Source organism: Indicator indicator, chromosome 24 (genome assembly GCF_027791375.1).
Source record: "Indicator indicator isolate 239-I01 chromosome 24, UM_Iind_1.1, whole genome shotgun sequence".
NCBI classification, from domain to species: Eukaryota; Metazoa; Chordata; class Aves; order Piciformes; family Indicatoridae; genus Indicator; species Indicator indicator.
The window spans coordinates 13,825,990-13,848,515 of record NC_072033.1 but is presented as its reverse complement, the minus strand read 5'-3'; the positions used below and the strand labels follow the sequence as shown (position 1 = coordinate 13,848,515).

General features: G+C 44.0%; 1 protein-coding gene across 1 annotated transcript in view; it reads right to left on the bottom strand.

Annotated features, from left to right (window-relative positions):
- PTPRT (protein tyrosine phosphatase receptor type T) overlaps positions 1-22,526 on the bottom strand; it is a 419,404-nt gene that overhangs the window by 96,178 nt on the left and 300,700 nt on the right. The window contains exons 10-11 of the mRNA XM_054391936.1: positions 13,544-13,745; positions 9,676-9,778 (exon numbers count right to left, since the gene is read on the bottom strand). Coding sequence (XP_054247911.1) covers positions 9,676-9,778; positions 13,544-13,745 — 305 coding nt within the window. The remainder of the gene's footprint in view (positions 1-9,675; positions 9,779-13,543; positions 13,746-22,526) is intronic.

The following is a 22,526-nucleotide window of genomic DNA, read 5'->3' as shown; positions in this document are numbered from 1 at the left end:
AGTGCTGGATGTAGGATGTGCAGGAATGTGGCCAGCAGGTGGAGGGAGGGGATTCTGCCTTCCTTCTCCACTCTGCTGAGACCCCACCTGCAGTGCTGGGCCCAGCTCTGGAGGCCACGGCAGAGACATGGACCTGTTGGAGCAAGGTCAGAGGAAGCCACACCAATGCTGGGAGGGCTGGAAGCAACCCACAGCAGGTTGCCCAGGATTGCAGTGTCCAGGCAGGTTTTGAGACCAGAGAAGGAGATTTTAATTTGAGACATTTAGCTCAGAACTTAACATTTTCCTTATGATCCCCTTGAATTTGGTTCAGCCAATGAAAATATATTTGTGGATACCCATGAAGGTTCATTGCCTTTATTCTGACATCATGGAGCCATCTCCCAGGATACTGGAATGGGAGAAGGTTTGATGTGCTGCCTGACACCCACATTTAGAATTCAGATTAGCTACTGGATGTGCAGTTTTATGGCCAAGCTGATTTCAGCAATGCAAACTGAGAGGAAAAAAAAATTAGCATCAACATCTTTATTTTGTCTTTCCTAAAGGTATCAAAATAAGAAATAAAATAAGACAATAAGAAATAAAATAATGGGAACTCTGAGGAAATATCCTATAAAAATCTAGCAGTATTCTATAGAGCTTACTTTAAAAATCTGTGAAATTAAGCAGTAAATGAGATCCTTCTTAGTTATCTTAGAAAGGATTTGGTAAAAAGGGATTTAGTAAAAAAAAAAATCAACCCCAAACCACTAAACTCTAATATATATATAAAAAACAGAGAGTCAAATAAAATTTACAAGAGCTAAATGTGTAGCTGCTCTAAAGCCTGTTTCATAGATTCATAGAATGGATTGGGTTGGAAGGGACCTTAAAGATCATCCAGTTCCAACCCCATTGCTATGGGCTGAGACACCTTCCACCAGACCAGGTTGCTCAAGACCTCATCCCACCTGGCCTTGAACACCTCCAGGGAAGGAGCACCCACGACCTCCTCCAACAGGGCAACCCTATTCCGGTGTTTCACACCCTCACTGTAAAGAATTTCTTCCCAATCTCCAATCTAAATCTCCCCTCCTCAGGCTTAAAGCCATTGCCCCTCATCCTGTCAATACAAGCCCTTGTAAAGAGTCCCTTTCAGGTACTGGAAGGCCTGAAGCCTTCTTTTCTCCAGGCTGGACCAGATGATGCTAAGATTTGATGTTTTGAGCATACACTGCACCTCTAGCACTGCGTTCTTTGGCTACAAAGTTGAATATCTCCTCACCAGGCTCCTCTTGAGCCCTGCTCATCAAGCATTCAGGCCTTCAGGATTCAGACAGCTTCATCAAGTTTTCTGGGTTCCAACAGGTGCTAATATATTCCTGAGAATCGAGTTACCTACTTCACATGCTCTAAAATGTCACCCTTCATATTTTCCATAGCACCTTTAATCAGCAGCTCTGAAACTCATCTACAGAACATAATGAAATGAGCTCCACAGCCGCCCAGGACTCACTGCAGCATTCTGCAATTTTCTGTCTATTTAAGACCTGATTCGAAACCCATTACAATCAATTAAAGATTGTGACTATTCCCATTATGCTTTGGAACAGCTCCATGCAGAATACAACATGCTGAAGTCAAGGTTAGCTTTCAATAAACACTTTTATGCAGAAAACAGAGGAAGAGAGAGGCTGTTCTGAGATGACATCTTCTGGAATATGCTTTCTCCTGGAATATGCTTGGCTATTCCAACCATTCAAAAAGTAGCCCATTATGAACATTGGGCTGCACTGTCATCAATCAGCTTGTTCCCATCTGCAAAGCATTCACAAAAATAAAGCTGATAATAGCAAAGCTACTCAAGGAAAGAAGTCTCTCATACTGCAAAGTTATTCACACCAGATCCTTCATTTTGAAGTTATTTTTGTGGGCCCCCTTTTAAACATTCATTTAAATTAAACAACTCTTGTACTACATTCACTGAAGAATACCAACACCACATCCCAATGCAGCCAAATTTATCAAAATGGCAGAGAAAGAAGAGATGGTTAATTGCTGCCACTGCTAGGAGAAAAAATCCTGCTGAGATAGAGCCAGTATTAATGCAACCCTTTTAATGAAGAGGGCTGGTAAAAGAGTTTCTTCACATTTTCTCCCACTCTCCCATTCCTTTCACTACTCTAGATTTACTACCAAGGCATGATGTGCCCCTGAAATTCATGAAACAAAGGGTAGCGATTTCACACTTGGCTAATACTATTTGGAGTCAGAGTTTCCACACTGGCATTCTTTTATGGCTATAATTTCAAGCTTTGTTAAATTTCTATAGAGATTGAAATGGGCTCTAGAATAAGAAGGTTTAAAGACTGCTTGCTCCCAGTAGAGAAAAGAGAGATGGGCCCATTTTTCTTCCCAGTCTGTGTCAGTAGCTGCGAGGAGCCACCTGAGGGATAGGTATTGGGATGTATCTGAGGACTTGTGCACTGTGTCAAGCTTAATTAAAAAAAAATAATAAAAAAGGACAAAATCAAGCAAAATATTTGTATTTGTAGAAAAGCATCCTAGCAGCTTGTGCCTGCTGCTCCTTGTCCTGGCACTGGGAACCACTGAAAAGAGTCTGGGCGCACCCTTTTGCCCCCCACCCTTTAGCTCTTGCTGAGCATTGAGCAGATCCCATCTCAGGCTGCGCTTCTCCAGGCTCAACAGCCTCAGGGCTCTCAGCCTTTCCTCCTCACAGAGATGCTCCATGCCCTTCAGCATCTTTGTAGCTTCTGCTGGACTCCCTCCAGCAGCTCCCTGTCTCGAAATGGGGAGGCCAGAACTGGATGCAGTACTCCACTAGGGCAGAGGGGAGGAGGAGGAGGACAACATTCCCTGACCTGTTACCCACACTCTTCTTTGTGCACCTCAGGAGACCACTGGTCTTCTTGGTCATCAGAGCACATTACTGCTCATGGTGAACTCGTCCACCAGCACTCCAGGGTTTCTGGCTATAGAGCTGCTTTCCAGCAGGTCAACTCCTAACCTGTACCAGTGTGGAGAGTTATTCCTCCCCAGAGGCACGATTCTGCACTTGCACTTGATGAACTTCATTAGGTTCCTCTCCCTCAACTCTCCAGCCTGTCCAGGTCAATTATAAAAAAAAAAAAAAAAGTTCTGCTCACTGTCACCCCTCCAGGAGTGACTAATGGCCACATCTTTCCAAGGCAGGACAGCTACTGAATGATACCCTAGACTGCAAAGATTCTCATACGAGTCTGAGCAGGTTTAATCATCATGGCAGCACCCATGAACAGCACCTGGAGCTGTGGTAACAGACACAAAAGCTAAGCAGCTGTCAAAAAAAAAGACAACTTCATTGGCAGCATTTACTGACCAAAAACGAGGATTTGTGTGTTTAAAAGCCTGTTTTTCCCAGCTGTATCATTTGGTCTAATAAAAGCTGCTCTCCATACTGACAAAATCACCTCCTTTCCATCCCATCCTACCAGAACACTGCTGCTACATCTGGTTCTTTGTGTTATATACGCAGCACTTTTTAAAATGCTTTAAATTCTCTCAGTTTAATCTTCCTGGAAATATTTTTCTTTTTTCTTTTTTCTTTTTTTTTTTAAGGAATGAAAAAAAAAATAAAAAATAAAAGCCATAAAGAACCAGAGGGCATTTCAGAGCTCTGTGCTCCATTATCTCCACCATCTCCATAAGCCTGACCTGGCTTCCAACACAGATTAGACATAATAGCTGCTGTTCCCCAGTGGAACTGGCCCAGTGTCTCTCTCTCCAGTTCAATGTTATTTTGTGCTGGCAGATTAAAGATAATGAGTGCAGACAGAACGGCTTTCGCTGCAACAGGAGCTAACATTAGTGGCTTTGGAGGTGGTTTTCCCCTCCTGAGCCACCTGCCATCTGTCTGATCCACCAAATAAAAACAACTCCCTTTCCGTTAGTGTCGCTTAGCATTAAACAGGCGTCGCTGCCTGAGCTCGGGCTGTCATCCGTCACTGGTTTGAGACCAGAAGGAAGTTTCAAGGACAAGAAGAACCAAAGTGGTTCTTGAGAAACTTGCAGGACAAGGAGAGGCTACAGCACACTCTCACTGGGACAGTCCAACACCTTCTGCCATGTCCTTCACAGAAGTGATGGCTTGGACAAGGGATGGGTATATTTGCATATAGTCTCAGTCAGAGTTAATTTGGGTCTTTCCAATGGCTTCCATGAAATGAGGTCCATTTTGCTGCAGAAATAATCTACTTTGGACTTCAAAGCTTTCTCTCCTTTTTTCCTCCACTATAGCTATTGGAGCATGGAGAGAAAGCCTGCACAGGAGATGTCTTTTTAAAGACAGAACACTACAAATTAGGTTTTGTAGGGTTTGTTTGTACGCCTTTGGGTCATTTTTTATTTAACTGAAAAGGCAAGAAAAACATAAGACGAAAAGGAAGAACCTGCTCTGTTCCAGCCTCAAGAGAAACAAGGTCCATGTGGTCAGGTAGCCATTTCCTCAGAGTTATATCAATGTACAGTAGAAAAGATGAGCTCTCCTGGGTAAGGGTAGTGTTGATTTTCAGCACCTTAAGCTGCAGAAGTATCAGCCAAGATTTTTTTTCCTCACCTTTTCTGGACACTTTTTGGTGCTTTTCAGAAGGTGCAAAGTGATCACACTCTTCTGATATCAGGGAGAGGTCTTAAATGGCACCTTCAATGACAACATCTCCTGCCCCAGAACAAAGGAAGGGTGGAGGAAGAGAAGTAAATTCTCAAGGGCATAGACTTCTGTGCATGAACTTGCAGCTAGTCTATCATCATCTTTGAAACACTTTACCTCCACCATGGTGGGAACAGGGCAGTAGGTTGACTCTTTACAGTAAGGGTAGTGAGACACTGGAACAGATTGCCCAGGGAGGAACAGGTTTTCCAGGGAGGCTGTGGATGCCTCCTCCATGGAGGTGTTCAAGGCCAGGTTGGATGAGGCCTTAAGCAACCTGGTCTAGTGGAAAGTATCTCTGGCCATGACAGGGAGGTTGGAGTTAGATGATCTTTAAGCTCCCTTCCAACCCAACCTATTCTATGAATCTGATAATCCTGAAGTTCACCAACTCACTTCAAAACCAAGCATATTTGTGATACAATAGGAAACATTGGCCATAGAATGGCAGAAAAAACTCTCAGCCTGCAACAGCACCTGCAGTTCCTCAGGGATCTGTCCAGGTGAGCCCAAGGGAAGCTGGCATTGCCTCTTCTGGTTTGCTGTTTGATCCTTCCAGTGAAAAATCCTGCACGCTCTGCCTCTCCACTCACCTTCCTCTCTTGGACCAACGACTACGTCTAATGAAACCAGCCTCATTTCCCCTTCCTCCTGCACAGCAAGCAAATCCCTCACATCTCCTAGCTCCGCCTTCCTCTTTGGGAAAGTGCTGTGCAAGGAGAAGTGGAATGGCAGAGAGGCAGAAGAGCAGCATGGCAGCTGAGGGCTATTCTTCCCAATTGTCTGGCTGCGGTTATGATAATCCCACCACTCCATCTGCAGCCCACGCACTGGTGCAGCCACCCCCTTTTGGAGTTCCAAGAAATTATGCATTCATTATAGAGGAAATTAACACCTCAAAGCAAACTATAATTAGGAATTCTTCCATTCAGTTTATGCTTTTTCAATTAGGGCCCCTCTATAATTTTAATCACGGGAGCATTAACATGTTTCCGGAATTTATATACCTGTAGTATAATTAAATCCTGAAATGCCTTAGTCTGCAACAGCACAGCAGAGCTCACTCATCTTCCTTTTACCATGGTTTTGTGCTCTTGTAGACGTGTTGAGGGACATCTGCTAAAGTAAACATCGCCTGCCACAGAAAAGAGCCCTCTTGCTCGCTGAACTCCTCATCCTCGCTTCTGGAAGGGGAACTGCTGGCTGGAGAAAGCTTGTGTGCTGCTTCTGAGGGGTGGACATTTGCCAGGGACTTGTGCCCAGGCTCATCTCATCTCATTTGAAGCACCTTAAGGAGCTGCTTCAATTAGGTAAATCAGCCTCTGTGGTCTGCAAAAAGAGCCAAGATCCTTCCTGGAGGCTGCTCCGGCCCTGAGTAGGGCATCTCACTGAAGGGGCTGATCCAATAGCAATCAGAGGCAAAAGGAGACTTGGCAGTAAGCCTCCAGAAATTCAGAGTTCCTAATTTTTGAGATCTTCTACATGGTTCCCTATTATTCCATGATAACAAGGAAGAGGCATATTGGCTCTGGTTGCTGTGAAGGAAAAAAATATCTTGGAAAAAGAAAGCTTCCAACTGGCAACCATGGGTATTTTCCCTCTTGCCTCATCTTACTGCTTGACAGCTTGATGTGAGGAAATGGCCATCAATTTGTGATTCTTGGCTTAGAGATCAGACTTCATTAACCTTTTGATTGCTGGAATTTCATCTGACAGTTTATGTGGTCAGGATAAAAGATTTAAGCAAAACCATTCACCCCCTCACTCTCAGCATCCTCAGGCCTTGATAAACACTGAAAAGTGTTAGCAGAAGCTTGGCTGTAGAGCTAAGACAGTGGTCCTTGACACAAAAGTAATTTGATTGTTAAAATACTAGCATTAAAGGATATGGAAATTTGATGGGTTTCCACTCTCATTTCTGCCAAAGATGTCTGCAGAGTGGTTAGGAAGACACAGCAGCTCATCCAGGCTCACAGAAGATGGCTGAGAAATGGGCAAGGGCAGTTTTATGTCCTAAAGGACAGGATGCTCAGGGGAACAGGATGCTGCTCCAGTAAGAAAATGTATTTCCTGTACAAGATGAGACAACTGGCTCAAAATGTCCCCTTACCCTCACTGCAGGTGGGACTGAAAAAAACCCTTGAAACATCCATTCAGCACTAAGTAGTCCTTCCTGATACTTAATGGTTGTCACCTTGCATTCTGATGGGGCTGTTCAGCCCTGGAGAAGAGAAGGCTCTGGGCAGACCTTAGAGCTACATTTCAGCATCTAAAGGAGACCTACAGAAAGACTGGGAAGTGACTGTTTAGAAGGGCCTGTGGGGATAGGATAAGGGGCAATGGTTTGAAACTGGAGCAGAGAAGGTTTAGGTTGGAGACCAGGAGGAAGTTCTTCAAAATGAAAGTGGTGTAATACTGGAACAGTCTGCCCTGGGATGTGTTTGAGGCTCTGTCCCTGGAGACATTCAAGATCAGACTTGATTTAGCCCTGGGCAGGCTGAACTAGTTGGAGATGTCCCTGCTGACTGGAGAAGGGTTGGACAAGATGACCTTTAAGGGTCCCTTGCAACCCAATGCAAGCTGAGTCCATGCAAATGCAAGTGCAAAGAATGAATCTCTCTATTCTGATCACACTGTTCTTCAGCAGAGTGAGGGTGCCTAAAGACTGTCTTGTACCTGTGTGCTCTCAGCCACACCAAAGAACATCACAGATGATCTACTGATACATCTCAGAGATCTGCAGGAAGAGAGAGATTAAATCCATCTTTCCACACCCCCCACACCCCCCCCCCCCAAAAAAAAAAAAGGCTCTCTATTGGCTGTAACTCTGAAAAATAATAACAGACTCTTCTCTAATGTCCTTCTGCAGTGTCCTACAGCTCTGGTATGCAGGGCAGAGTATCAACAAGGCAATCACACCTAAGGGAAGCATTTATTTAAACTCTGAAATCTTCACAACCAATGCATGCTCTGGAAATTTGATTTGCTCCATAACAGTTGTGTAGGTAGATTGATAGAGCCAACCACATGTTAATAAACCAGATGGACTTTTAAATACCCAACACAAAAAAAACAGCCCAGTGGACATGTCATACAGATAAAATCCTTCCCAGTGGCATTTCCAAGCAGTGAATGGGATATAAATTCTCAAATAGAGGTCTAAAGATGTCATATGTGAATAATCTACGACGGACTGACTCAGCCCTCCTGACAATAACAGATTCAAAGGCAGAATTATCCTCAAAATCACATTGGAGATTTTCAGGAAAGAGTTGAGGAGCAAAGCCTGAGAACACTTGCATTCTCCTTTCCTCTTCTGAATCTATTATAGATGAATGTCAGTCTTCAGCAAATCAATCACAGCACCATTCAGGGGTTTTAGATTGATGTAAGAACACCTAGAAGTTATTTTTAAAGGGCAATGTGGAGTCAAGCTCTTCAGGTTATACCACGGAATATACAGACAAGAAAGAAATGCCTATGCCACAGGGGAGACTATTTCTGCTGAGTCTTCAGATTTTTTTTTTTTTGGCAATAGGACAAAACAGATCAAAGATTATCTAAGTTTATATTATTTCAATAAGCTCATAAGAAAATATCTTCATTGTTATCCACAGATTGTTAACAGTGTCGAGTTCATGATCATTAGTTTTACAAATAACCTCATCCAAAGTATTTGTCATGAGCACAGGGGAACATCAGAAATGTCTTAATGTGGAAAGTGAGTTTGAATCTGGTGTACCTGCAGTTCAGATGAGAATGCAAGAAAAGGCAAAAAGGCTGGGAAAAAGTAGGCTTGAAATAACTGACTTTGTTGAGACTGGACTATGAAGAGTTTAGATGGTCATACAGAGAAAGGTATTCACACATTCTGAGGATATTGTTAACAAAAAAGGTATTCACACATTCTGAGGATATTGTTGTTAACAAAAAGCCAAAATTCTCCCCAAGAACTCCACCTCCTTATTCTCCTTCTGTCCATTCTGGATTTTATACCCACATCTGCAAGTCACTGAAATGGACTCATAATAGCAAATAATCTTTTCACTTCGATGTGACATGTAAATATTGCACTCTGCAGATGGGTCTGTAAAAGGCTGCCATGCAATTAAAGATACCAGAGTGAACATTCAGAAAAAAAAGCCTCCAATTTTTTTTTTTTTTTTTAGACCAGATACATTTGCTGGAGAAGACATTATTCACTGGCTGCAGTCAAAGAATAGTAAACTGACTTCAAGAAAAATCACAAGACTTTTCAATAACAAGACAAAATAGCAACACTTTTTGAGGCAGCAGGTGGTAAAACAAGATACAGGAATGTTCCCCCATATAAACAAATAAAACAAAATGTAGCTGTGCAATTTTACTGCTCTTTTCCAGCAGAAAAACATCCCTAAAGGACTCAGAAAATAGGCTCCTAAATTTGCTCATATGGAGTACAAGAGATTGAAAAGGAAACTTGAAAATATATTACTGAGGAAAACCAGAACAGGATTGGTGCTAAGTCTTAAAGAACAGATTTTTTGCTTCAGAGCATTGATGCCATTTGGGGGAAGCTATGATATAGGGTGAACCACCAACTGGTACAGGGTATGTCATCAAATCAGATCCCTGTCTCTGCTGGAGACGTTTGTATGATAGCTACCAAAGGTTCTTGCCCATCATGGAAGAGAGGGCAGCAGATGGGGGCCTAAAGCATCCTCCCCTTTGCAAGGCCATGCTGGTTTCACAGCATCCCAGCACACAGCTGGATTCCAAAGACACCTGAAGTGACACTGGAAGGGTAATGACTTGGTGTGATGTGATCAGTGACCCTTCCTGAAGGCTAACAGTGGGAGGCAGTAGGTTGAGGTGTTGCTAAAGGCAGAGCCACCAGCAGCACTCATCTCTTAGCCAGCATCTGCATTACCAGAGGAGAATGAGAGAGGTGAGTGGAGTCTGGAGAGGAAGGAGAGGGAGAACTGTGAGGGAAGAGAAAACACTACCTGACAGGTGCTCCCCGGGACTGGGCTGGCTTCAGCATCACGGTGATGGTAGTGTCGGTCTCGTTCAGCGGGGAGTCCGTGTCGTATTCTGGCATCGACGGTGCTGCAGCAGAACAAACAGCAACACCTCAGTTCTACACCACCTACTGCCTCTGGTAGTGATGGCAACCTAATAGTAACATTTCTTGGAGACTGTTCAACACTTCTCAAATGAAATATCAAAATACTTCCCAACGTTATGACCCAAACTGTCAAAAGTACTTAAATATTTGCATGCTCTTCTCCTCTTAAAATTAAGCAGGAATTGGACACCCAAATCATCAAGCTGGCTTTGAAAGCCCTGCCTTCAGTTTCTAAGACTCAGCAGTCCTTTGAGATGGGATCATTCCCTCCATTTGAAAGGGAAGAAAGGAAAACCCACAGATGTTAACATATAGCACATGGGATGAACGAATCAGTGGCAGAGCTAAGACAAGCACCCAGGAAACATGGTTCCTGTTCCCTGTCCTGGTGACTGGGTTAGACCTCATGCATTTGGGATAGAGCTTTTAACACACAGACTTGAGATGTGTCTCCTTGATTAGCTGGAGGGTGTGTAACAGAATCATGGAATCATTTCAGCTGGGAAAGTCCTTTTAAGAGTCCAGCCATTCTCTAACTCTACCAAGCCTGACACTAAAGTATGTCTCTTAGCACCACATCTATGAAGCACAAAAGCAAGAGAAGAGAGGAGCATGAATGAGCCAGGTTCTTTTAGCATCCAAAACCACAGCATTTTACCCCAGGGCTTTAGAGCTGTTGAATTCCCAGGCAGCAGCACACATGCTCATGCATACCCAGCCAGTATCCCCATCACTCTGCTGACATGTTCCCCAAAGCAATATGGAAAAAAACAACTGAGTATTTACACTTGCCCAAAATTGAATTTCTGCTCAGAATTATAGAATGCCAAAGGTTGGAAGGGACCTCCAGAGATCACCAAGTCCAACCCTGCTGCAAAGCAGGACCATTTAGGGTAGGTCACACAGGAACACATCCAGGTGGGTTTTGAAGATCTCTAGAGGAGACCCCACAACCTCTCTGGGCAGCTTGCTCCAGGGGTCTAGCACCCTCCCAGTAAAAACTTTTTTCTCATATTGAGGTGGAATTTTCTGTGACTGAGTTTATGTCCATTGCCTGTTGTCCTGTCACTGGGTATCACTGAAAAGAGGCTTGGCTCCATGCTCCTGAGAGCCACCCTTCAGATACTTGTAGACATTGATAAGGTCCCTCTCAACCTTCTCTTCTCCAGACTAAACAGCCCTAGGTCTTCAGTCTTTCCTCATAAGAGAGATGCTCAGGTCCTTTAATCACCCTTGCAGCTCTCTGTTAAACTCTTTCCAGTAGTTCCCTGTCTCTTCTTGAACTGGAGACCCCAAAACTGGACGCAATATTCTGCTCTGTTGTCTTCTAATAGCTCATTTCATGAGGCTTCCTCAGGAAACACATTTCACTTATTCTATAACTTTTCTCTGATACCTGTTTGGGACTATTTTTTTTTTTTTTTTTTTTTTTTTTTACTGTGGAAGAAGTGAAGAGATCACGAGAGCAAAGCAGCATCAAACTGATCCCAAGGCTGCAAGTTTTGTTGCAATATCTTTAAAGGATAAAGCAAACAGAAGAATTCACACAAAGAGTTCATCTGCAACTCACAAGGGCAAGCTGCATAGCGGGGCTCCCATATTTAATCCTCTCACAGCCATTTCCACTGTAATCCTGTTTACAATCAGGGATTTTTATCTAAATGCCTGAAAAGCGTCAGGAACGGTGGCTGCTATCAGCAGCTCAGCTCCTGACGTTCCTGCCAATAAGCTGGCAGTGAGTTTAGAGTGAATGACAGCTCCTTAGGGAGGGTTGCTCTGAAAACAGCACTCTGCATGGAGGGGAAGAGCTGAGAGGCGTTTACAGAAGGTGAGCATCAGCAGGGCTGTCTGTACCAGGGATCATTCTACTTGCTGCAGATGCCACCACAAGAATTGTTCAGCACCTGGCTCTGGCCAGAGAAGATGGTGCTACAGTGCAGCACAGTGTTGTAGAATGGCTGCTGGGACAGTTTGGACATCAGAACTTGGCCAGGCTCTGCCTTTGAAGGCTTTACCTTCCTCTGAAGCAGCTTCTTCTAGCCTATCTGCAGCACTGCACTGGTGCCACCAAGTTGTTTCTGATCTGTTAGATGGCTTGGATGCCTCATCCTGGCTGGGCACGAGCATCCTGGTTTAAGTCAGAACAGAACTGACTGCGCTCAGGGATTTGGCTTCTCAGCTCAGTCTCTGCTCAGGGAGGCACTTTCTGAACTTCAGGGCAGGTTTGCACAGCCAGGGGCTGCTTCTAGCAGGGAGAAGCTGATGGGGAGAGTTCCTGCCAAGGGCTAGGCTGCAGAAAGGCTCTGGCTTAGACTTGTTCCTGGGCACACCAAGGGTGCCACACCTCATGGCCCACCTTGGGGTGCAGTCAGAGGTAGCACCTATGGGGAGGAGTGGACAGGCCAGGTGACCAAAATTACAACTGCTTGGGAACTCTACAATAGCAACTGCTCATCAGTAATTTCCTGTGTGGAACTGACCATGCAATGAGATAATGTCAGAGACTACCCTCTGGCCTGCCTGGAGTCTGTGCCTACCTATAGTGCCCCAGATGTTTGGAAGATGGGGAAAAGATGACAATAAACAATCTGAGTGTGCATACAGTTAATCATCACACAGGCTGCTGACACAATTTGAGCATTCCAAGAAATGTCAAGAAACTGAACCAGAAGCAGCAGCACTGCCATGACCAAGCTGGTTTGTTTCCCTGGTCACAAGTGAGTGGAGTGCATGCTGTGCCTTCAAACTGTCAAAACCCCAACAGCCCCAGAGCTGCCACCACAGCTCATGGCTTTACTCCAGGTGGTTGAGACACAGGCCTTGCACTAAGTGCCAAGGGCTGAAACCCTGCTGATGCATAGTGGAGGCAGCAGGGACATTTTACTTCCTTAAAATTTACACTGCCACTTACTGCTAACAACTTATTTTTTTATTAACCAGATTTGAAAGAGGGCAATGGAAATAAGCACTGCTGTGCACTCTCTTCCATGGCACCCAGCCATAATTTCAAGTATTACAAGTGTCCTGAATGTCCCAAATGTTTATTTTGGCTTGAGAAAACAGTTGAGGTATTCAAAAACCTGACAATTTAAAGCTCCATTGGAGAACTTATTTTAGTGCTATCAATTAAATGTTGAAGTCTATGCATGTCTACCCAACAGCATCTCTACCATTCTTTTATCCATATGTTTTTGGGGATAATTAGCCCAATTTTCCTTTTATTCCCATCCACCCTCCCCAAAACAGACCTGCCTTCTGTTTGCAGTGCCTCCTGATTTTAGTGCCTTTACTTGTCTGCCTACATCAAACCCTCCCTCTGCCCTTACTCAGAAAGAAAACATAAACCCAGCTGTCTTCCTCTTGCACTATTAATTCAATTACTTCATTACATCCATTTTGGTCCATTCTGAAAATAAAAGCCATGTTAATGAAGGAGCTTCCCCAGCTCCTAACAATTATTACAGGGACAGTTCATTTGTAGAACTAATGAAGGTTCTCATTTAAAATGCTCCACAAAGATTTCATGGATGCTTAAGACATCCACAAATGAACCACTGCATTTGTAACCTGAACACAAACAGAGAGAGAGAGAGAGATAGATATCCTGGATTGTGGCTGATTTAAATACATGCCCTGTGAAACTCAGAGGCACTAAGCTGAGTACCTTTTTCTTGTTTTATGCATCAGCCAAAGAACAAAGCCCTAGAAAGTTCTTTTTTTTTTTCTCCCCTTCACCAAAGCAGTACCTGAAATCTTAGTTGCAATTCGTGTTGTGATGGGTGGCCCAAAGCCCTTGACTGTGCTGGCTTTGATGGTGAATGAATAGGTAGTCCCTGGGTATAATCCTACAAAGAGGTGATGTGTTTCATTCCTTAGCTTGAAGACTTTCCCTCTTTGGCTGGACAGGTCAGCACTGGGATCCAGAGACCCAACGGCCTTGTATGTGATCTGCAAATGAAGAACAAGGAGAGTATGGTGACAAGGAGGCCTTCTACACCTGGCTTTCTCTGCTCCTCTCTTTAGCCATTTCTTGAGACCAGACACTGCAACCCCAAGGACAGATCTTATGTCAGGCTCTCGAGGGAGCTGATCTGCTCTCAGGTGCTGTCAGGCAAGCATGACAATCTTTCAAAGGCTTTACTTAGGAAAAACCTCATTCCTCCTCTCCACCAAAACCTCAGCATGTGCTGATTTACAACAAAAGACCCAAAGAATTGCTTTTTTGTTCCAAGTCTCAGGACTTCTGCAGCCAGAGCAGAGCACACAGTAGGACCCACAGGATTATTACAAGAATTTCCCAGCTGATCTCCCGCAGCACACGAAAACTTTGGGTGCAAATATGGACACGTTTCCCATCAAGTATTCTTTCCCTTCTGGCAAATGGTCTTCTCCAAAGGCCACTGAAAACAATGGGAGCCTTCTGCAGATTACAAAGGCTTTGGAAGTGCTAAAGAGAATACACTGAAACGGAATGCTGAAAGGAAATGGTGTGTTCAGATGAAATAAATAGCATCAAGTCTTTAGACAAAAACATTTTTCTGAGCCTGTAAGCTGCTGATACCATTTCTCTTCCGCTCTTTCTAGTCTTTGTTTTCAGGTTTACACAGAATTATTAAGGTTGGAAAAGACCTCTGATATCATCATCCAATTCAACCCAACACCATCATGGCCACTAAACCATATCCCAAAGTGCTTTTTAAACACCTCCAGAGTTGGTGACTTCACTGCTTTCCTGGGCAGACTGTTCCAATGTTTGACCACTCTCATCTGGCACAATTTGAGGCCATTTCCTCTTGTCCTATTGCTACTTACTCAGGAGTCTGACCTCCACTTCACTCCAACCTCTTTTCAGGTAGTTGCAGAGAGTGAGAAGGTCTCCCCTCAACCTCCTTTTCTCCAGACTGAACCACCCCAGTTCCCTCAGCTGCTCCTCACCTGTTCTCCAGACCCTTCATGAGCTTTGTTCATGAGGTGCTTTCTCCAGCACCTCAATGTCTTTTTTTGCACTGAGGGTCCAAACCTGAACCCAGTGTTTGAGGTGCAGCCTCACAGGGTACTACACCTGGTTTTGCCTGGTGCTGCTAACACACCTCTAGAGGAACCCGAGCTGAAAGCACACCTTTGAAATTCTGCTCCTGCTCCATTACATTTACCCATGGCAACCTTGTTGATATACAGACACTTGCAAGTAAAACTCATGACTTATTTACCAGCCAGTTCCTTGCCTGCCTTCCAAATTCAATCCACAGGCAGCTCAATTTCAGCCAAGCTGTCAGTATAATGTAACGTGCTCCCCTGCTCTCCTAAACCTTTCCTGATATTATGGGATCCTCACTTATTTGTAATGAAACACTATGAATAAATCAATGTATGTTAATACATGAAGTCTTCAATGTTTTATGGACTCCATGAGAATCTAATTCCCAGCTTTGCTGAAAGAGCCTTTGAACATTCTTAAAGTCTCCTGCTTTATGACAGGAGGAAAATGTTGTGTTTTGAGGAAAAATAAATACACAATGTTTAGAAAAAAGGGGCTTTAATAATAACAGGATAAAAAAGACAGAGAGTGCTGCTGCTGACACCAGAGAAGGGTATGAGTGTGTGAATCCTGTAAGGTGGACAGAGAAGAATGATTTAGAGAAGCAGACACCCAGGATGAGGCAGCAGAACAGAAAAGGGCTGAGAATTACACCCAGGCCAACAGAGCAGTAAGCAGTTCAAGAAGCAGAGCTCCTACAGGATGTGTAATTTGAACAGCTTGCAGGTGATTCCACTGAAAACCTACTAATTCCTCTAGGAATTACAACCTGCTTTTCAATTGTTATTACTTGCCAGAAACCTGAGAAAGAGAAATGGTCATTAAAACAAAGAAGGAGAAAGAAATCAAATGTGAGGAGGAGAAATCTTTACACTTGCTCCTTGTCCTTAGGTGAGGACCAGGCAGTGCAGCACAGCATGGGACAGTGCTTGGACAGCTGTTCCAGCTGTCAGCTCTCCCCATCCAGCTCTGCCACACTTCTGAGAGCCAGGGTCATCTCCATTTACTGGAGCTGTTGATATTTCCTCAGTGGAAGGTCTGAGATGTGCTACACTGCACGTGTTTGTGTGTGTGTGCCTGTCTCCTACAGACAGGAAAGGTGCTGTGAGGAATCACTGAGCACCCTGGGCTACTGGAGGGTGTCCCTGCCAGTGGAAGGGCTGTTACAACTAGATGATCTTCAAGGTCCCCTCCAACTTATGAATTTATATGTTGGTTTTCATGTCTAAATGATTCATGCATCAAATTATAATAAGGTGAAGGCACTTAAGAAGCTGCCACTCTTCTCCTTAACTAACTCAAGCTAAAAGTTCTGAAGCAAAAGAAATTTCAGGAATCAGACACTGAAAAGAAAAAAAAAAAGCCAGGAAGAATCTGTGGAAACTTCCAACTCTGGAGTAATTTCTAAAGGCACAGAAACATGTCTGGAGAAGAAATATTGCACTTTCCTTTCCTTGAAGCAAAAGTATGGTGAAGAAAAAAGCAAAACAAAACCACCTGCTCTTCTCGTCCATGTGCTGAGTATTTATCCCAATTTCTTGTTTCAGTGTCAAACCACTTCAATACAAAACAAACAAGAGATTCTAATGGAGAAAATGAGGCAACCCCATCACTAGAAAGCAGCTGTTCTAAATGATTTTGAAATAAGCTGGCTTAAAGACAAGCCATATCGTATAGTACTTCCCTAGTCTGTAAAAAAAAAAAAGGGAAACAATAATATTAATTTAAATGTTTAAAAGTCTAGGCAGAAAACAAACAAGAAAAGCATTCAATAAATTATTTAAGACTTTCACTCTGATTGAAAATATGGAAAATATTTGGGTTTACTCTGAGGCAGAATACAAGCAAATACAAAGATGAGGAATTCCTCACAAGGCTGAGGCTCTGGTTTTTAACCAGCTCCCAGGTTATCTCCTGCACAGCAAGCAGCTGTCACCAGCTGAGAGTTGTTTTTCCTCTGCAAACTGGAATGGCTGGCCTGAGTTTGCTTATGTAATGTGGAGCTCACACAATGGCTCTGAGGTAAGTTGATCATAGAAGCATTAAGGTTGGAAAAGACCTTAAGGTCACCAAGTCTAACTCTCAACCCAGTGCTACCATGACCATTAAATCATGTCCCAAAGTGCCACAGCTACTCATTTTTTGAACACCTCCAGGGTTGGTGACTCCACCACCTCTCTAGGCAGCCTGTTCCAACGTCTAACTACTCCTTCAGGAAAAAAGTTTGTCCTAATATCCAACCTAAACTTCACTCCCCTGGACAAGAACAATTTACTCAGGAGGTGGCATACAATTCAGCTCCCTGGTCAGCTCTGCAATATTTGGCCACATGAGTCCAAATGGTGTGTAAAATGTGAAAGAGGTGAGCCGTCTAAGTTCAATTCTACTGGAAACTACCAAAAAAAAAAAAAGGCTTTATATATGAATTTCTAAGTGTTCAGTGACATATAATTGCTGTGATAGACTCTGGAGAATAAAATAAGAACAGATCATCATAAGGAATGAGACACTGAGTTCAGTCCTTGTTATTTAAGCAGACATCAGCCTACACCAGCACACTCTTAGTCCCCATTAACCAGCAGCAACCCCTCTTACTCCATCCTCTCCTCTCTTTCATCCCCTCTAAAAGTTCAGAATATTAATTCCTTGAAATCACTGAGCAAAGACTATGTTAACAACCACAAAGATGAAGATGTAATGCTGAGAGCACAAGCACAGCTCCTTTCTCCTTCACAGAGCCTCATTTAACACCATTTTCTAGGGAAATGGGAACACTTTGCTGGCTGTCATCATCTGTGACTGTAAAACTTCTCTGGCTACACCAGGATTTACAGAACTTGCAGCATGAAGGGGAAGACCACAACAGAGGTATTAACTAAACTGGAAGCACAAGGCTATTCTCTGCAGCAAATCTTTTCTTCAGAAGGGATACATGGATTATATTATGTTTTTTATATATATAGATATAAAGATGTATAGATATCTAACACAGAATACATGGAGACACAGACAATCCATGATGCTTCACCAGCCATAGCATGAATTCAGCCTGAGCATCAGCCATGGACCACAGCACAAAACTCTGCAAGGACTTCACAGCCTGCTTAAGAAGTTGAATGAACATTCAGTGGTTCACCCTCCACTCTGTGTCCAGTGCCCAGGTGCCAGCTGAATCAGAGAATTATTTTGGATGGAAGAGGCATTTCACAGCATCATCATGAGGGCAGGCTGAGGGACCTGGGTCTCTTTAGCTTGGAGGAGACTGAGGGATGACCTTATTAATGTTTATAAATGTGTGAAGGGCAGTGTCAGAAGGAGAGAGCCAGGCTCTGCTCATAGATGTCCAATGACAGGACAAGGGGCAACAGGTTCAAGCTAGAGCAGAGGAGGTTCAACATGAACATGAGGAAAAACTTTTTCACTGTGAAGGTGACAAAACACTGGAGCAGACCACAGAGAGGTTGTGGAGTCACCTTCTCTGGAGACAATCAAAACCCACCTGGACCTGTTCCTGTGTGACATGACCCTGCTCTGGCGGGGGGGGTTGGTCTGGATGATCTTTTGAGGTCCCTTCCAACACCTAACATTCTGTGATTTTGTGTAGTCCAACCATTAAACCCAGCACTGCCAGCTCACTACTAAACCATGGTCCTCTGCACCACATCTACACAGCTTTGTACATGTAATCCTCCAGGGATGGCAACTCCACCACTGCCCTGGGCAGCCTGTTCCAGGGCTTGACAACCCTTTTGGGGAAGAAATTTTTCCTAATGTCCAACCCAAATCTCCACTGGCACAGCTTGAGGCTGTTTCCTCTTGTCCTATTGTTTGATACCTGGGAGAAGAGATCAACACTCACCGTGGTGGCATCTCCCCACCATGCTTAGCAAATACAGAGAGCAGATGTGGTGCAGAGGGCCACGGTTTAGTGGTGACCTGGCAGGGCTGGATTAATGGTTGGACTTGATGATCTGAAAAGTCTCTTCCAACCAAAACTGGAAGCTGAAGGGTGAATTTTACTGTGTCTTCCATGGTGGAAACAGAGCAGGACTTGGTGTTCTGCTCTTTTAAATAAAGGTATCAGTAAGCATAGTTGAAAAGGGGAGGTTTAAATATAAAACCCATGTAGAAAAAAAAAAGGTACATATTGTTAAAGGTGTGATAATTAAAGAGGGAAATGGGCTGTCAAGTGACATGATGAATTACCTCAGGGTTCAGACATTCCTTTGGAAGAATGCATTATGGACAATCATAAGGCCTTGAGATTCGCAACAGCACAAACTGTGATAAAGATCTCATCACTGAAATGGTCCTTCTTGCCCTCCACTTCCAAACCCCTTGGGAACCCTGGAAGGCTGTGCAGCTTCTCTTTAATCCTCTTAAATAAATAAAGGAACAAGAGAGAACATTGCACTCAGATGAGGGCTGACATTTAGCCATCCCCTAGGTTTGATCCATTCCAGTAAGCTTCCAGGCTGATGAATAAAGGAGTTGTCAGTGTTCATAACCTGAAAAGTGAGGGCACCAAACTCTTAATGTCTCAGGATTGAGAGCTTGCCAGTCAAGGCAAAACCCAACAAGGCTCCTAAGTTTCTTCCCACAGCAGTTGATCCCAGTGTCCACACCACTTCATCTTGCATCTTTTTTGTCATAGAGAATTAATCAACCACAGCAGGCAGGATTCTGCTCTCTACAACCCTGTTCACCATCAGGCATGAGGACTGGCAGCATCCCCTCTGACTCCAGCAATTGCAGCCTGTTCCAATGCAAATGGTAAGTGCTGCTGTTAAAGCAAACACTACTTTGTAGATACATTACCCAACCTTCTATCTGTTTTCCATTTTACTGACAGCCTGCAGAGCAGTTTGAGGGAGGCATTTAAAACTTACAAATCCATGATATTATCCCCTGCATTCCCACTGATGTTTTATGTTCCTGTCTTTGTAAACCAGCCCGTTCTGCCTCTCCACACCCCTCATGCAATGTGCAGTCCTTAACTCTGGGGGATGCTTTGGTACACAGGTAGCTGCAATATGCACAGTAGGTTTTTTCCCCCTTTTCAGCTGGTAATGCCTCAAGACTGACACCAGCTCTTGCTATGGACAAGAAAGGTGCCAGACCCAGGAACACAACACAGCCACTGCACCCATGACTGTGCCTAGGTCAGAACCTGGGTCTGCAGGGACCCCCTGATTAGTGTCTCTCACATTAGGGAGCCAGAAGACAAGGAAGCTCTTCCTGACTTACTGCTGACTTATTATTTTGAACTCTTGTGAAGCAAGGCCTGGAATCAAGTCTCTTTTTATTCATTGCTTCTTCCTGACTTATTGCTGACTTACTATTTTGAACTCTTGTGGAGCAAGGCCTGGAATCAAGACTCTTCTTATTCATTGCTTCTTACCATATCATGCCTGTAGAAGGGGTTCTGGGAATAAGGCTCCCTGGTGACTGTCACAAGTGTCATCTCCTCCAGTGCTGCTAGGCAAGTGGGAGGCAAGGAGGGCAGCCTGCTTGTCCAACCAGAACATCCTGAGAGCTGGAGTCACACCCCCACATTAGGCTGGCTTGTCTGTCCTCTACCTCATGGGACCTGCTGCCACCACTCTGTCCCACCAATCTTGCCTCCAGCTCGTGGAAAAGCTGTATCAAAACCACTGAAATAAGAAAATAAAGCTGCTGGCATTCCAGAAAATGAAACCCACAGAGCAGTCACACCTTTGAGCTCTTTCTTTTTTAAAGGAGCTCCTCAGTTTGAAAGCCATTTAACTGGAGAGACGTTGCTGCTTCCCCACTGCATAAACCTCTCTTGAATCAGAATCACTTCTACTTAACCAGGAGACAACCTGGCAGACCCAGTGGTGTACAAGCGTGACTCAGTGGTGTTTGAGTTCCACTTAGTTGAGCTTTAGAAGTCCCCCAAATCGTCTCTCTGGAGCCCAGCAGCAGTGCATTCACACTCCACTATGAAGCAGAACAGCTCCTCTGTGGTCTTGCCTGTCCAGCACCTCCAGGCTACAGAGAGCAGTAACTCCCCCTTGTGCTTCCATATGTTACTTGCTTCCATTTCATACCAGGATGGGTAACAAAACTTCACAAATGGAGGAGAAAGACATTTGTCATGGGCAAAGTGTGATTTTTCCAGAGCTAAACATCATTGTGCAATTCCTAAGAGTGCAGAGAGGATGACTGAGGTATCAGTGGAGTGCACTGTGTGTGTTCCACAGGCTTCAGCACTGCAGATGGAGGCAAGGGGGAACCAACTGGAAGGTTTCACAACTGCAAACACCTTGGGAAACAACAGGCTATTTAGTTTTTAATCTTGCTTCACATATTCCCCTCCATGCTCTAATAAAGCCTACAAGAAAAACCTCATTTCCCCAAAATAAACACAAATAACTGATGCATTAAAGTCTGACAGAAACACCCTGGAACTCAAACTTATGCAAACATTTCCTGGAGGAGAATTATCAATGTCAGTGTAGGACCACCTCAGAGTGATGAGTTAGGTAATGGATGGAGCATGAAGAGCAAGACCAAAGTGGTTTAAAATGACATCACCAATCCTATCCTGTGTGATTTGCACTGTATATAAACTGCTGCTGTTTGAGCTCACAGGGGCTGGAAGTGATTTATTACTGAGCACCTGATTCTGCAGAACTGAAATAAAGCAAATACCTCAACTCTGTCTGCTTCCTGGCTGTGCACAGCAGGGAGAGGACCCTGGGTTTTTTTTTTGTGACCACATGTATTCACAGCTTCCATCCCTGCAGCAGACAGAAGATGACTAACATAGAAACAAAAGCAGCAAGGAGTGGGCAGATCACAGCTTACATCCCAAACCAGGCCATGTGGAATGTCTTACAAGGGTCTTGATATTCATGAGGAAGAGAATTCATAAGAGGCCTGGCCAGACACCAGCCAGGTATTACCAGCACTAAGAATGTTTTATTCAGCACACCAACTGGAAGCACCTAAGCAAATGTGTTGAGCCCAGCAAACCACTCAGACACACATTTAGCTTCCTTTACTGCCAAGGGAATTGTAAGTGCATGTCTACAAGCTCATCTCCAAAGCAGAGGAGAAGTGAATCAAGCCCTGAGCTGCGTTCTTATCCTAAGAGCAACCTGTGAAAACTCACACCTGGAATTAAAAATTCATCTGGAAGGAAGGAATCACAAAGCACTCAGGATGAGAACTCACTCTCAGTCAGTTCTGACACAAGCCAGGACTCAAATGTTTGGCTTACCTTCCCTCTCCCACACAAGCATCTCCAAATGAAGCTTTACTTTTAGTAGTTGATTTCTCCAGTCCTTCCTTTTTGCCTGGATCTCTCAACTTTCAGGTTGAGAGCAGAACTAAGGACACTGGCATCTCAAACACCAAATTCCCATGCATAAAATGGGTAAGAATTGGCATGTTTTGCTAACCACCACCTGACCTGGTTGCCTGTACCTCACCATACTCTTCATACCCCTAAGGTGAGTTTGCCATGACATGCTAGAAAGGCAGAATGTGTCACAATAACATCTCTGACAACAGGGTTTTTTACAGCTGTTTCTCAAGTTAGACCTTCAGGAATCCAACTTTGGATTCTTCTCAGCAAAAGATTAAAAAGCAGCAGTACTGAGTAAGCAAAGGATGAAAAGAGGCTGTGCAATTTCCAAACCTATGGGTCAGCTTTTTAAATGAGT